Source organism: Talpa europaea, assembly GCF_964194135.1.
Source record: "Talpa europaea genome assembly, chromosome: 1".
Taxonomy (NCBI): Eukaryota; Metazoa; Chordata; class Mammalia; order Eulipotyphla; family Talpidae; genus Talpa; species Talpa europaea.
Window position 1 is genome coordinate 114,267,910 of NC_140073.1, and position 17,152 is coordinate 114,285,061.

The 17,152-nt window shown below is 39.6% G+C and overlaps 1 protein-coding gene across 1 annotated transcript in view; it reads right to left on the bottom strand.

The window, feature by feature from the left end:
• Positions 1 to 17,152, bottom strand: part of PDE11A (phosphodiesterase 11A) — a gene marked incomplete at its 3' end in the record, with an annotated part of 328,181 nt that overhangs the window by 25,238 nt on the left and 285,791 nt on the right. Inside the window, exons 18-19 of the mRNA XM_084238078.1 lie at positions 12,505 to 12,579; positions 7,780 to 7,863 (exon numbers count right to left, since the gene is read on the bottom strand). Coding sequence (XP_084094204.1) covers positions 7,780 to 7,863; positions 12,505 to 12,579 — 159 coding nt within the window. The remainder of the gene's footprint in view (positions 1 to 7,779; positions 7,864 to 12,504; positions 12,580 to 17,152) is intronic.

Sequence of the window (17,152 nt, forward strand, 5' to 3'; positions counted from 1 at the left end):
AAAGACTGTATTTTCTGATAGTGTTGGATAAGAGAAAATTTCATGTATTTCCTAGTGGAAAAAGTCAAAGCCCTGAGAAATGCATAACTCTAAATGGGTCTTTCACATTAGAATTAAGAGCCAATTCAACCATAATGAGAACTGAACCACTTTCTAAAAAGAAATCATAGGCCATATACTTGAGATTGTGGGTAGGAATATAAGAATGCATACTCTGATAAATAGTTTTATATACTTATAGATGATCATTGAAAATGACATTTTACTTTTACTTCATACATATGCCGTTGCTTATAATTAATTCTGCAACACTGCATGCCATCATTGAGTGTTCTGTTTCTTTATTTGTTCAACAAACATTTACGGAACAGCTGAAGTGTGCTAGGCACTGTGCTGGCTACCTGGTGTAAGATGGCCCCAAGAACAGAGACAGAGAGAAAGAGAATGACAGACAGACAAGAGATGAAGGACGAATGAGTCTAGTGTTTTGTAGCAAAGGGTTCCTGGGTGAAGAAGTGGGGAGGAGTTTCTTTACGTGTCTCTAGGCTCCATGCGCCTCCTCCAGGTCTCCTGGCTCCATCCTGCTTCCTTCCTCAGTCTCCTCTGCAGCTTCTCCTCTTCCTGCTCAGCTCCACCCTCCTTTGGGTGGGGCAGGGAACCTCCCCCTTTCCTGGGGACCACCCTGTTACAGGAGGACAGGAGATGCGGCCGAGGCAGAGGGGTTCAGAAAGACTTTTCCCTTAAATGTCCAGAGTAGGTGTTTTATGTTTTTACAAAGTGCAATATGTCACTTTGGTATGTGGATGAGCCTCAGAAGAAACTTACCATTTTCTCAAAGAATGCAGATTACCTAGATTTAGGGACATCCCCAGAAATCACCTCCTTCAGAGAAATCTCTGAAGGCAGGGCAAATATCTAGAGGCAAGGTTTTGTTATATGAAGTCACCCCCTTTGCTCCACGTAAGTCCCTTTTTTCTTCTTAAAATCCCCAGGTCCCTTAGCATAGGAGATAAACCTCTAGTTTTTTCCATTTACTTTAGGATTTACAGCCATGTAAATTTTCCATATGTGTGTTATTAAATTTGGTCTTTCCCACCCCCATTAGTCTGTCTGATGTTAATTTGTGTTATTCAGCTTTAGAAGAACCCAGATGGGTGGGGGAATTTCTACGTGTACCCCAAGAGGGGCTAAACCAGATATCTGGAAGGTGTCTTGTAGATGGTGGCAGTAACCTGAGGATTTTAAATAGAGGGATTTTTTTTTTCTTAAAGAAAGATCATTTTGGCAAAAGATTGGAAGACAGTTTATAGTGGAAGAGTCTGTAAACCACAAAAAACCTACACTTTTGAGATAAAATGTGAAAATGAAATTAGTGAGCGTGCTGGCTTCATATTCCCTGGGGGTCAAATCTTGGGAGTGTCTCTTGAATCTTGGAGCCTATTCAGAAAAAAGACAAAATTTTTCTGTAACAAGTTGGCACAGGCAGCATGTTAGAAAAGACTGAGAAAGTTGTGTGGATAGCAGGGTGGAGAGAAAGCTAGGAATTCATGTCTCACGTGGATTGAGCAAATGTCAAGAAGACCAGCTGACTATGCAGCTGGTGGAGGCTCGCCCAGAGAGGCTACTACGAGGACCCTGGACTTTGCAGCGAGAGCTGGTGACCAGGGCCTGCACACAGGGCTCTCGACACTCACACCCAGCCTAGCAACTCTAACTCTCAGTCTCTATATTTTCAAGTATGTCTTAAAGACTTTTTTCTCCCTTCTCCCCAGAAAAGTTATTAATAATTCCATCCAGTGAAAGTATCATTATAACATGAGTCAGGAAAAGAAAAACAAAAGTTACAATAATTTTAATATTAGATGCTCAGAAGATGTTTCAGAAACCCCAGGGAATTAATTTAAAAAAAGAAAAAAAGATGTTCTTGCTGAACTTTTCCTTCTTTTAATGGAGATCCTGTCCAGTTAAAGCCCTTTTGCATTATCTGTGGAAAAAAAAAAAAAAAAAACTACTCCAAAATCCAAAGCTAGTTTGGGAGAAGCTGAAAATCTGATGATGTTCAGAATAAAAATTAAGCCGGCTAATCCTTAGCAAACAGAAGATTTATAATGTCTCTGTGCATCATTGAAATTCTAGGTACACCGAGATTTGATTAAGTGAGAATGAAAATAAAGGGCAAAAACTTAGCTTGCTATTGCAAAGAGAAGCTCAGTGTGAGGCTGGGACATCAGGTTTTCTGTTTATCCCTAAGGCTGCAGCACTGACTTCAAAGTTTGATGGTGTCTTTTTTTCCTTCTTTCTTTCTTTCTATTTTTTTCCCTCTAAAGATGTTGAGCAGCAGGCTAATGGATCCCCAGCAGGGTGCAAAGACAGCAGAAAGCAAGGGAATCAGATGTCAATGTATTCCTCCGAGATACCCTGCTAGGACAGAGCTAACTAACCAGGGCTTCAGTCTTCTCTTGGGGAACACGCTTTGATGGTCTCCTGCCCACTCCTGGCTTCCTATATGCCTCCTGATTAAAATGCTGTCACCGATAAATCATGGCTTCTGCCTGTTAGGACCATTTTTTTTTTTCCCCAAGAAAAGTTTGGAGTCATAAGATTAAAAAGACAAGTAAGTTCTAGAGAATTAGACACTTACATATAAATATATGCATATAAACATATCACATCTCACTTCTACATAACTATCCATGAATCTAGGGTTGTTTTCTGCTTGCTCCTTCCCTACCCATTGCTTTATATATATATATATATATGGTTTTATATGTTTTCTGTCACCTTCAATCAATGACCAGATTACTTAGGTAATTTACTAATGAGTAGATTTTCTGGGGGAAGGATTTCTTACTGTTTTCCCTCAACACAGGCCCACATTGATTGGAAATTTAAGTGTTCTAGAAATAAGTTTGAATTTAATTGCAGTGGCCTTTCAAAAGGTACCTGTGTACTTTTCATGGCTTCCCACCTAGGCACACAAATAAGCAGTCCTTCTGAACCCTGAGAGTAGGGATAATCTTTCCCAATGCTTGGAGAAGATTAAAAAACTCAGCCAACAGGGGTGTAAGTGGAAAGTGCTTGATCTGTTTTGGTATTTGATAAGCACAACCCTTTCAAAACTATGGCTTAAAACTAAATTACCCAGTGCAAATCAATAAAGCAAGGAGGTTATACTTGTATCTACTGCCTGCTGCATCTCTACCCTCCCTACAAAACTCCCCTTTCTGTCCTCCTGCCACCCCCAGCAACTGCCAACAATGGAGTACCCTTGGTTAAGTTTCGCCCTTTCTAGACTCCACCTCTGTAGCAAACCTGCAAGGGCTGCCTGCTCTCTGTATAATTAATCTCAGGCTCTATATGAGGTTTCTTGCCTCCTTGGGTCAAGCCCTGGCCATTAAAGGGACATTTTTTTTTTTTTTGTCTCATGTACTATTATTTTATAACCTTTTGCCTTATGCCCAGACTGATTTAGCAAGGTCACACTGGATTCTTAAATTCAGTAATTCCAACCATGTCATTTCAGACCCATCAGATTTGGGATTGCTGCCACCTGCATAACTTCCCACTTGCCTTCTATCCTTTCAGACTTATTATTTTGCTTTCACATTCAAACATCCCCACTGGCCTTTCAGCAAGAACCTGAGTCCCCTAGACAATTCGCCTCAGTGACTGGTATCATATCAGTGATTTTCCCCTGCTTGGTGAGTCATTTCTTCAAGATTTTGTGCTGTCCCACCAATGACAACTAGTGCTGAGCATCAGGAAAATGATGTTCCCAAGAAACTGGTCTGCTCACTGATCTCATTTCAGCTTTGGAGCACAAGTTAATGTGAGATCACCTAGTTAAATAGCAAAAAAAAAAAAAAAAAAAAAAAAAAAAACCAACTGCATGCGTTGAAACAAAATAGGAATACTCAGAGAAGATAGTTAAAATCACTCTATAATTCACTGCAGAACTACTGACTGTAGCTAAACTATGGAAACAACCTAAGTGCCCCCAAAGAGACGAGTGGATCAGGAAGATGTGGCATATATGCCACATGATGGAGCTGGAAGGGATTATACTAGTACACAGACCATAGATAAGTCAGAAGAAGAAAGACAAATACCAGATGTGTCGCTTACATGTACACTGTAGAGAGACCCAACAAAGGGTCATATAAAGCCAAACGAACCACAGACCATACTGACTAGAGAAGGGAGGCTACCAGAGGGCGAGAAGGAGGAGTGAGAACAAAGTGGAGAGGGACCAAGACAGATTATGGGGGATGGACCGTGGGTGCTTTGGTGGTGGATATGGATACTCAGAGGAGGAGACCCTATACCCCCAAAACATGTGAACCAATGTTACCTCAGTTCCAAAAAAAAAGTAAGATAAAATCACTACAAAGTTTCCATTTGAGAGCTCTTTGAAACATTGGTTTCAAAGCCTTGCAAAGAATTTACAAATGAAATTTGTGAGATTTTTTTTTAAATTAGTGATGATAAAGACTTCAATAAAGAGCACATTAACCAAGAAGACAGAGCTGCAGATATGAAGTGAACTTTTACAAACAGCTACTTCCATGTTTTTCTTTAGAATGCATGACTCTCCCCAGTAGTTTAATAATAAAACAAGATGATGAAGAAAGAGTCAATGGCGGTGGGGTGGGGCAGCAGAAAGGCCACTGCACCGAAACCTGAGCCCTGGAAGAGAGGGGTGGTGGGGGGTGGGGGCACAATTCTGATTTGATGAGAGCCTCACTTAATCTTGCTGTGTTTTCATTCCCCATGGATGACAACAGATGGGTGTGTCTTGCCTCCCAGATAAGAGTAAAGTAAAACAGACACGAAAAATCAGGAATGATAGATAATGTGATGTGGTAATATTACTCCCTAAATTCTGGGATATGCTATTTTCAGTTCAAGCCCGAACATGTGTGAATCAACAATAAAGCAATTAAATTAATGTGAAAAAGCTCTGGATGGATTTTTTCCCAGCTTTGCCTAAAGTCACCTACAAGGGGTATGGAGACTTTGGGTTCATTCCAAAGTAACTTATAACATTCAAAATAGCTAGTAAACTAGTACCAAAAATAGTACCACAATACACATCCTCATTCTTTACCCACAGTAATTCGAGTTTCTTCATCCCATATATCACCCAGGTATGCACAGGAAACTAACTGAAGAACATTAAAAAATAATTCGACATGGATAGTCAAGGTCAATTTAGCAAAGCAGGATATACCTGACCCAAGAGCTGTGGGCTTTACACAAGGGACCCAGCTTACTCAGATACCAGGGGAGAGAGGATGGGAGGAAGAGACAGGACGAAAAGGAATTGAGGACTCTCTATAAGAAGGGCAATATTCATCTTAATTTTTTGACTCGGTCTTTCATTAAACAAAAGAACATTATATTGTTTCAGAGAGGAAGGAAGCTCCATAAAAGGGGGAGCTTCCGTGTTCCCTGCCCATCTAATGACGGTGAGAGCTGAGCTGCCAGGTGAAGATTTAGAGAATACCAGGAGGACAGAGGGGGACATGGAGGAGACACATGGAGAGACATTTGAGGGAAAAGGGTGCGTTTCCTTATTTGCACCAGGGACTTGGAGGAGAAACGTAGAGTTGAGAGAAATAGAGACACCTGGAAGAGACATAGGTGAGAGCCTTGTGGGGAGGCTGACAATGAGAGCCATTACTTTGATTTGTACTTTCATTTTGCTTCTTTCATCCCAGACTTTCTGCTTCTTTTCTGTGGGTCCCTGCCAGAAGGTGTCTAAAACTTGTGGCAACCTTTCAGGCCTCGGCAGCCCCACTTTGGGCCAATCCTGTTTGTCTGGGCATTTGAGAATTTATTTATTTATACGAGAACTGGGGTACAGTCAGAGGGCACGGGAGGGTGAGAGACAAAGCGGAAAGCAGAACAGGCAGATCGGACCAAAGACACTGCTGAGGGGAGCAGCGGGTGAGGCAAGAGAGGTCTGCCGCACCATGTGGGTCTCTCCCTGGCCAGCCAGGAATCAAACCCATACTGCAGAGGCTGCAGTCTCTGCAGTGCGGCACTCAACCCCCTGCACCACTGGGGAGGCCAACTTTGGGTGTTTCAAACTCTATCCTTTCTCTTCCCTCACTCTGCACACTAATCTATTAAAGTTCCTTCACACTAAAAGTATCCTTGTCTTCTTGTGGTTGATGGCAGAACCAATTTGGAGCGGGCCAAGTACCCGTCAGTTTGCACACTGACAATATTATAGCTATAACTGAAATGATCTGCTTTAAATTATTTTAAAACTTTATTTGTCTGACTTTTGCTATCACATGTTTAATGGATAACATAAAACAAACAACTAAACTCACTTTTGTTATTTATAGTCATTAAAAATTACATTTCCATGTTCAAGACAGTATTCTAGACTTTTTTTTTTTAGGGTAATGTGACAGGGCTCAGCAGTTTCTAAAAGCGTTGAAAACGAAGTGGTAGATAAGCCTGAAACTTAATGGTTGTGAGGTCCTTAAAAAACAATACTGTGTTTTTAATGGAGTTACACAGAGTGAGAAGCTAAAGCGGTTTTGCTTTCCCTGCATGTGTTTCTCACTTTGAAGTTAGAAAAGAAGCTCAGTCTGATTGAGCAAGGTGGGGGGTAAAGGACTTGCCAGGTTTTATACATGAAAGCAAATGCTTAGAAGTACAATTAAAAGGCAATGTACACTAAACTGTAGTGCCAACTGATGCCAGCCCTCATTCGAACTCACAAAGTGGAGTGTGAACATTCACAGCCCATGACTCTTGTCTCCTTGCCAGAAGCAGGGTCCCGAACACCAGGTTGCAGAGCTGTGGACAGCAATGCATCTTGCCAGTATTTGGTGGGCAGCATTTGGCCCCTGCAGCTCAGAGAGAGGCAGATTTTTAAGATGAAGGCAGTTTGTAAAACCTCATGGTCTTATTATGAGGTCAGAAGAAAACCATGTTTTAGGGAACCGTTCTGTTTCACATGATATTAATATAAGAAAAGTCATGAAAAATGAAAAGGATTTCCATGGCCAAATGTTTGAGAAATTGGGTCCTCTCTGGTGGGGCAAGGGGCTAAGTCTCAGCAATATGGAGCTCTCGGCAGCCACTATAGCATGAGTTTCATCTCTGGCCAGGGAGCTACCCACACGGCGCAGCAGACCTCTCCTGTCTTGCCCTCTGCTCCCCTCAACAGTGTATTTCAGTCAATCTGCCTGTTCTGCTCCCCACTCTGTCTCCGGTGAATCCTCTCACCCCCTCCCCACCCTGCAACTCTGGCCTACACCCCAGCTCTAGTATGCATAAATAAATAAAATAAATCTTTTAAAAAAATGTTTGAGAATTAATCAATGCTAAACAAGTCCTTCTTTGCTGAAGGACTTCTCCCAGGCTTTACTATATTAATGTGCATGGGAGGTTCCTAGTTTTGGGGCCTGAAAGCTCTCTTTGAAGAGAGATTTGTCAGGCTGTGTGGCTGGATATTTGTTTTCCATGAGGCCCAGTCTGGGAACTAATGAGATAAAGTATTATTATCCCTGGGTATAGAAGGAGTTGAAGTCCATGGAGAATAGCTCACAAGTGGTAGAAAACTTGGGTCCTCCATCTCCTAGTTGCATCTCTTCTCAGGGAGGGTCAGAAATCTAAGAAAAGATAAACTGTACCCTGAGTTCTTGGCAACATACATATCCTGAGGTTTTCTCCTAAAATGCTTTCGAAAGTATATGCGCTTACTGTATTCAAAAGTAATGCAAGCGTAGGACATGCAGGCCCACCCATCACAATTACCTGATACAACGGCATGCAGATGCTGTCGATCCACTCCAGTTGCAACCGTGGCAGTTCATCTTTTCGATTCCGATCAAAAATAGCCTGAAACGGGAGAGGAGAACCCTGCTTTATCACTGGAGTATTTTACAGGTGCTGTGTCAAACACTTTGCCAAAATGATCCAATTTTTGCCAACTGAACACTTCACAAATCACAATCAGTCTTTACACATACTTTCTTTCCTTTTACCTATGATGAGAAATAAAGTATCTTCACCTCTTTTATGAGATTTGTAAGCGAATTTATTTGAACTTTATAGCACACAACTCCTTAGGGTCAAAATCTGTCTTCAGATATAGGTAACTGCCACTAAATCAAGTCATCAGGTCATTGGGAATTGGGTACAAGTCAAGGAGAAGAGGAGATGTTTTATTGCCACAAAAATAACACAGGCTTTTATTTTTGTAGTGAAAGAGGTGGGATAGAAGGGGCTACTTTGGAAAAGATCCTTAAAGGCAATTTAATTTTAAACTGATACTGTTTATTATTAATTTTTCAGGGTGAGGTGTTGGTATTTCAATTCTGTGAGGTTTTTTTCAATAAGTTTCTGTCATTAAAATTTTCTAAATTTTTATTTATTGTTGCATGGACGATGGCTAGAGGTATTCACTCTCTCTTCATTCCCAGCCTTTAACTTTTATGATAGAATGATGTTTTGAAAATTGGAGTATAGTTTTGAGAGAATGCCATAGCAAAGGAAACAATCAATTGGACTTGGAGGGTAAAATGGATTCCTGGAACACTGCCAGGTCTACGCCCAGAGAATTTCCCCTCCTTTGTTCCCAGGGAATAAGGCCAGTGTCCAAGAAACCACTGACCTTGACCTACCACATTGCTTCCTCAGATAAAAGTGGCATCGCATCATCATGGCATTTATAAGTCATGAGGGTAAATTCAACTTGCTCCCTTGGTCCAGAGATGTTGAAAAATCCTGCATCCCACAGGCTGGTGAGTGAGGGTGGGTGTGGATGGGGCAGAAATCACTAGCTGCCAAGACTCAAAACAAGATAGAGGGTGCTACTGAGGGAAATATCTGCAAATTCGGGAAGCCTCTACTCCCAAAGGAGTAATGCCCACTGTGTCTCCCAGGTGAAATGTTAAAGGAAGAATTTGGGAAGGCTGTGAATATGCTGGAGAAAGGGATGGTTCTTGTGAACTACATGAGTCTCAGTTCAAGATGTTCCTTTAAAAAATAGGAAGCTCTGTAACTCTCATTGCTCTCTGAAATTTTCTTATTTAATTATTCTTCCTGGAGCATCATATACTTCTTGTCTCTTTAATTTAGTGTTTTTCAGTATTTTCACAATTAGTAGTGCAACCATTGCTACAGTTAACTTTAGAACATTTTTATGACTCCCAAAAGAATACTACCAATTAGTCACTTCTCATTCACTCCCAAACCACCTAGACTTAGGGAAATACCAATCTACTTTGTGCTTCTACACATATGTCTGTTCTGCACATATCAAATGAATGGAATTATGTGATAGATGGTCTTTTGTGACTGACTTCGTTCATGTAGCATAATGTTTTCATGGCTTATCCCTGTAGTATGCATCAGCACTTATTTTTATTGCCAAATAATTATACATTGTATAAAACATGCTATATTTTATTTATCCATCCATCAATTGTTGGAAATTTGGGTTGTTTGCACTTCACAGTGATCATGAATAGTGCTGGTATGAACACTCAAGTACAAGTTTTTGGGTGGATTTTCTTTGCGGGATATACCTAGAGGTAGAGTTGTTGTGCCCTGTGTTAGTTCTAATGTTTAATGTTTTAAGGAATTGCCAAGCTGTTTTGTAAGCAGCTGCATCATTTTACATATAGCAATGTATGTATGAAGTTCCAGTTTCTCCTCATCTTTGGCAACACTTGTCATTGTCTGTTCTTTTGATTCTAGTCATATTAGTTGGTGTGAAACGGTATCTCACTATGGTTTTGATTTGCATTTCTCTGATGACTAATGATTTTGAGCATCATTTTATGTGCTTACTAATCATTTATACATATTCTTGGAGAAATGTCCATTCGGATGCTTTGTTTTGAAAATTGGCATGTGACTTTCTATTATTGAGTTGAATAGTTTTTTATATATTCTAGATATAAGGTTCACATCAGATATATGATTTACAAATATTTTCTCCCATTCTGTAGGTTGTCTACTTTCTTTTTTTTTTCCAGATTTTTTTTTAAAGATTTATTTATTTATTTATTTATACAAGCACTGGGTACAGTCAGAAGGGCAGGAGGGTGAGAGAATTCACCAGAGCCAGAGCGGGGAGCAGAGCAGGCAGAAGGACCGAAGTACACTGCTGAGGGGAGCAGCGGGCGGCAAGAGAGGTCTGTGCGCCATGTGGGACCCTCCTCCGGTGGCTGGGGAACAGCTGGGGATCCAACCGGCACTGCAGAGGCTGCGGGTAGCTTCGCAACCCAGCGCTCAACCACTGCGCTCAACCACTGCGCCACTGGGGAGGCCCCAGGTTGTCTACTTTCTTAACAGTGACTTTTGACAAAGTTTTAAGTTTTGATGAAATTAAATTTATCTTTTATCTCTGGTACTTTTAGTACTATATTTAAGATACCATTGCTAGTCTAACCAAATGATATCTATCTTGTTTTCCTCTCTAAGAGTTTTGTGGTTTTAGTGCTTACTTTTACTATGATCCATTTTGAGTTTATTTTGAGATATGATGAGAAGTATGGGTCAATGTCACTCATTTGCATGTGGATAGCCCCTTGTCCCTGCAACAGTTATCAAAAAAACTATACTCCCCCCCCCACTGCCATTGAATTGTCTAGACACCCATGTTGAAAATTAGTTGACCATAAATGTAAAGATTCTTTTGTTTTTGATGAGTTGAATTGTGAAATAACACAGTGCCCTGTGCTTTCCCTTTACAGTATTTTGCATCTTGTAGCAGATTATGGGTGACTTTATTTAGCGTCTCTATCTCCCATCAGTTGACAAGCTTCTTGAGGGAAGGGGAGATGATGACTTGCTCATGGCTGTACACACAGTGCCCAGCTTCATGCTGGCTACCTGGAGGTGCTCAAGCATGTTTTGTTAACTGAATCACTGCTTCCAATAAAAACTGTTTGTCATCATAAAGTAATTCTGATAGATCTTTAGGATAATATTACCTGAAGGAGGATGCTGGACAATTTTCTTCCTAAATATCAAGGAATAATGGACACAGCAGGTGTCAGCTCTGGATGGATGCATTTCCAGGGATCTTTGGAAAGGGACTCGTGAGGGATACCCCTGCCACAGCAGCCAGGCCTTTTCGTCAGTTGTGTTAAGTAGCCTTTTGTGAGGAGAGGGTAGCACTGAGAGCTCCATTTCCACCAGAAATTAATTTCATTATGTCTTCAGAAAATGTCTAACCCAAGTCTCCAGACAAAAGCTTCTTAGTGTTACACCACTGCATCTCCAACTTGCCAATGCTGGCAGTTGACTCATATTTTTTCACTTAATTAAATGTCCAGAGGTATCGCTGCATTGTATATCTTTCAGAGGATGCCACTGCAACTGTTTTTTAAAGGAGGGAGAAGCTTTTATTTAAAAATGGAGATGAAGTTTATCCTCTGTACTGTTCTAGGTTTTACACATTAATTCTTTATCCCAATCTAGAAGCTTTATTTTTATAGTCAAGATTGAAGACACCACCAAAAACTAATAAAGAGATGTTTTGAAAACTGTATAAATAGATGTTGATATGGAAACTAAAATAATTGGTCAGTTATTTTAACTATGTAGTTCTGACTTTAAGCAGTCAAAACTCTTTAATCTAGGAATGAGTTCTGCTTTTTCTTGCTTTGAAATGGGAGCAAAGTAAGTTATCTAAAACTTGAAGATCTTATAAATATCTGCAAATTTCAAAACTCAGTTGATTTGAATCCTCAGAAAAAAGACATCCATGACACAACCCCTAAGCTTCACTGAATCCACCATTTTGTGCCAGGCTTTAAAATGCATTGCACTGTTCTTAGAGTCATTGGTTATATGTTTTTAGCAAGTCTTTCACTAAGAATAAAGAAGTTGCCACCTCCTTGGGAGTAGTGACTGAGGCATTTTATGCCTTTTGCATCTTGATGAGTAAAAATAGCATCATTCTGAATCTACAGTAAACACTCTCAAACAATATCTGAATGGATGAATCCAGTATAAATTGCATTTCTATTAGTACAACCTAGTTCCCCAGGTGAAGCTTTTCATTTTGCAGGCAAAGAAAAGAAACAGACTTGAAATGATTTGCTTTGGGGATTTTGGAAAGTTTGAAATAGGAAAATAAAATCTAGAATATCCATTATTTACTGCAGCTGTCTGTTCTAGCTTTTCAATACTAGACAGCTTGTCTTTAAGCTTTTTCTTTATTTCTATTTCAAAGTAACTATTGACCACATGTGAAATACCAGCAGTAAGCTTTAAGTTATTCACTTTCTACTCTACACACCCTCCCTTGTGTCTACTTGTGTCACTGTGGGTGTCCAGGAAACTTGTGGTAAGTTGTTCACTACTCTTAATCAGAAACCTGGGAATAAAAGTGTTTAACATTTAAGTTTAATTAAAGTTTTAAACTTTCAGGAAGACTTTGCCATTTTGAAGTTGTGATTTGTAGTTATTTTTGAAAATGTTATTAAAGAGGGTAAATACATCATAATAAAAGAAAGGACTTACTGAAGGAGTGAGTTTGAGTTCTGATCTTTCCCGATCGCCTTGTTCGAAGAACTCACTAGTTACAAGTTCAGCCACCTGAAACACGTAAATATTGAATTTATGGTTATGTGTAATTTATCATAAAATTCAGAGGTTATTTCCAGTTTATGTGTATGGTGATTAGCCTCAATAAAGTTAATCATTCAAAGAGCTTATGAGGAAGTACTTTAACCTTTTGTGATTGAAGGTATTTACAGGATTTTATCAATGAAACTGATTTCCTTTTAATCAGTAGAACTTGGGCTTTGTATTTATAGATGCAGGACAACAGATGATCTCCCATAGCATAGATTTAATATCTGGGATGTGGCACTAAGATCTTCAAAGTTGGAAATGTTCTTATACAGAAAAATGAAACAAATAATAATTTGTTATTGTTATTATATTACATAGTAACGCAACCAACTTTTATTATAATTTCTTTGTAGATTCTTTATTTTGTTACATAAATTTTTAAGCTTGGTTTCTTCTTGCCATCACAAAATCACCTTAACTGCCTCTTTAATATTTGTGTGCAGTCTGGAAGGAAAAGCCCACGGGGGGCACTCACTCTGCTTCCTATTGTAGCAATCAGTCAAGGGGCAGCTTTACCAAATTTTACAAAATGTTCTGATATAGTTAAGTGTGATTTGGTCTTCTGCCTGTCTGAATCTGTGTACAAAAAGTGCAAATTCTAATTGGTACAAGCACAATGGAATGCTGTTTCACCATTCTAATCATAGAGCTATTTTGAAAGTGATGACCAGGGCCTCCCTGGTAGCGCAAGGGGTTAAGTCTAAGCAATATGAAGCAGTCCGCAGCCACTGCAGCACGAGTTTGATTTCTGGCCAGGAGCTGACCCAAATGGCACAGCAGACCTCACCTGTCTTGCCCCCTGTTCCCCTCAGCAGTGTATTTCAGTAGATCCAACTGTTCTGCTCCCCACTCTGTCTCTGGTAAATCCTCTCCCCCTGCCCCCGCACCTTTGGCTTCCACCCCAGCTCTTGTATGCATAAATAAATAAAAATAAATCTTTCAAAAAAAATGATGACCACTTTTCAAAATTCATTATTACAAATGATCATTGGCTACTAATCATCAGCAAGTTGGAGTTTTTTTTTTTTTTTTTTTTATAGAGGCATGTTTTTTTTTATTTATTTATTTGTTTGTTTGTTTCTTTGTTTATACATGCACTGGGTACAGTCAGAAGCGTGGGAGGGTGAGAGAATTCACCAGAGCCAGAGCGGGGAGCAGAGCAGGCAGAAGGACCAAAGTACACTGCTGAGGGGAGCAGCGGGCGGCAGGAGAGGTCTGCGCACCATGTGGAACCCTCCTCCGGTGACCGGGGAGCAGCCAGGGATCGAACCGGCGCGGCAGAGGTCGCCGGCAGCTTCGCAACCCAGCGCTCAACCGCTGCGCCACCGGGGAGGCCCAAGTTGGAGTTTTTTGTTTTTGTTTTTTCTCGAAGCCCTGTGCTTCCAAAGATAGCTTATGGGAAGAAGCAAATTCATATAACAGGTAAGTGTTGAACAGACATTTTTAATAACACCACATTGTGTGCATCTAGGAAATCTCTGAGATGAACTAGTTGGATTTACATGATATTGGAAGAGCAGGAAAAAATCCTAGATAACTTGATGGTAAAATGATCTGGATTCCCAAACTAATTTTTCTTTATTCCAGGCTCTCATAAAGATGAGGTTCTTCAGTCTGGCAAAGGTTAGAATGGTCTAATTTTTGTCAAATGCACAGATGATCAAGTTTACCTAAGTATATCACTCAAGAGATTTTATCAATCATAAATCGTAACCATTAATAAAACTTAGAAACAACATCAAGCGCATACACACACACATACACACACACACCTGATAGTAGCAACTACTTAGTCATTTATAAATAAATAGAATGTCTATTTAGTTCAGATTTTAAACATTTCTAATAAGGAATCAGAGCCCCTTTTAAAAATTCAATTGCATAAAACTAGTTGAAAGAGATTCAAAAACTTTTCTAGGACTCAATTCACTTCTCTCCCCTCTGGTCTCGGCCATTACCTTTTCCTTTAGTATTCTAGGACTTGCTCCTCCATCCCTGGGCTTCCCTTAAAGAAGAAATGGTGCCCTAAAGCCTTGGCCCCATTTATTCTGTTCCCAGAACTCTCCCTCAAATTGCTCTAAGGTGGGTCTTTTGCACTAAAGAATGCAAATGTGTTCACCAGGTCACCCCAAGGAGGGAGTCCTGCCTGGGTCTATAGCCCCTGGAAGCAAAGAAATTAAAACAAAGTCCTGTCTTTGATCTTTCTAAAGTGATCCTGTGTATCTCCCCTGCGCTTCTTTCACAGTTCAACTTATACCACTGTTTCATTTGTACTTAAAAATCCAATCAGGAACATTAAGTGGTCCTGATTGAATTTTTTATTAAAGAAGGAAATTGAGATGCTAATCAGGCCTTGAGGGAATCACTGGGGAAACCCACATGCTTAGAGTCATGTTTGTAAAGCAGAAAAGTGTAATAGACACCAGTTAACAACACCATTCTGCGAGGGAATTAAAAAAAGATCAACATTCAGAAAATTAGAAATAGATTTTCAGTTTTAAAAGAAGGTTCTGTTGTTTTTGTCCTTTGTCCAAATGTTTCTTAAAATCATAGAAATGAATATGTTTTTGTAATTATCTTAATTTATTCAATTTGGAGATCTGTGGTCTGGACCTGATCACTGATGGAAACATTTAGAAAAATATAGATTTGTGCTTTATTTTCCTGAACTCTTGAGTTTATGCACTTGTCAGCAAAACTTCAAATCCTAACAATAAAATAATATTTACATCAGTGACAAAGAAACTACCTGCAAGTGGCCATTAGACCTCTCTGGTCTGTGATCCTGTGTTGTTTCCTTTGTACTTTGTCCTGTCACTGTCCTGCCCCCAAGTGGGTTGCTGCTCCTTTAGTTCTTGACATGTATTCACTGGGGTTTCTGAAGGCTCTTCTCATCAGAACTAACTCCGCTCCCTCTCCAGTCTTGTGTGTTTCCCCCCAGGGCCCGTAACTTTCTCCTACTCTCTACCCCCAGCCTCGTGAAAGAGTCCTCTCTGCAGTCTATTTCCAAGCTTTACTATAAGGGAGGTCTGAGATCCCACACTGGGAAAATAAAGGGTTAGCAGAGATGTAGAAATAAGCTGCTCAGTCACACAGATTCTTCACAATTACCCATTATACAAATACTACTACAATGACTGTCTTATGTAATTTCAAACCAAAAACTCAATTGCAGGAGAGTGTTATAGGCAAACTGCTAAATTTGAACTGAATTTTCAATGTGACAAAAAAATAAAGTAAGACAAAAATTGGTTTGAAAGTGAGGTACTGCTGTAAGAGAGAGGAGAAGAAAGAAGTGGAGGAGGAGAAAATGGAGGAGGAGGAAAGAAAAAAAAATCCTAAAATATGTGGCATCAACTTGAGGCAAAACATAAATTAGTAAGGAAATGGTTGTTGAAGGTTATAAGGATGATGTTACACAGTGGCAAAATACTTTGTACAATTTTCACTGAAATAAAACAGATAAGGAATTTAATGAACTTATATCCTTAGGGGAAGAGGTTAGAAAACAAAATGTTAGTAGCATGTGATGGTTGCTATTGGCTGTGTTTTGCTAGGTATTATAAGTGAGTTCAGAAAAGGTTTGGCAGGTTTATAATCAGGAATAAAAGAGAATAGAGGAGTCACAAATTCAGGGTCTTGTAGAGATGGAAGATGAAGGTACTTCTTAACCCTCAAACTGTAAAAATAAAAATTGAGATACATTTTGAATGACCAAGACCCATCAAAACTCAGCCTTGCAGCCAGAATCAAACTGAAGGTATGGCGAGTACGCCATAGTTAAAAACTCTGACTGAATTACATGGTACACAAAAATATCCTTTCAAGTGGACAAAATGGCCCAGAGAAATGATTTAACTATTTAGGTCTCTCACTAGCATGAGTTTGACCCAAAGTACTAGGAATTAGGTCATGAAAGAGAATAAAGAGGTACACGTGCTATGTTTCTTTGCTCCCAATAATAAGGAAGCAAAGAAATACAGAAGATCTAAGTTTATAGACAACAGAACTGTGAATGTGTTATTGGCAAATGGCAATGATTAGAATCTAAAACATAAGAAGTTGACTGAATGTTTCAGACGGTTTTGATGACAAAAACCTGTGCATCTGTGACTACTTTAAAATAAAAAGAAGACTTGGATACTCAACTTTTTTAGTTGGGAAACAGGCCACCCTTCAGATATGACCAAGGAGAGTAATGGAAAAGGAATAATTTTCCAAGTTAGATCTGAAGACCATGGGAAATAATCAATCATGGAGCATCTCTCAGAGAATCAGGTACCCTCCCTCACCCCCCAATAAATAGAGGGTCCACAGTAAATGTCTGGTGGAATTTTGGAATTAATGTGGATTGTTAACTGCTAAATGTTGCATTAGCTCCTTTCTGAATGAGAGTATTATTGAGTATGCTATGGTTTTCATGTATGTTAGATGCTACATCTTGGATATGTGTTGATCTTTCATTTGCAGCTAGAGCTGATGTAGAATAGAGACTAGCACAGATCACTCAGACATTCTAGACTTCAAGCTTGAT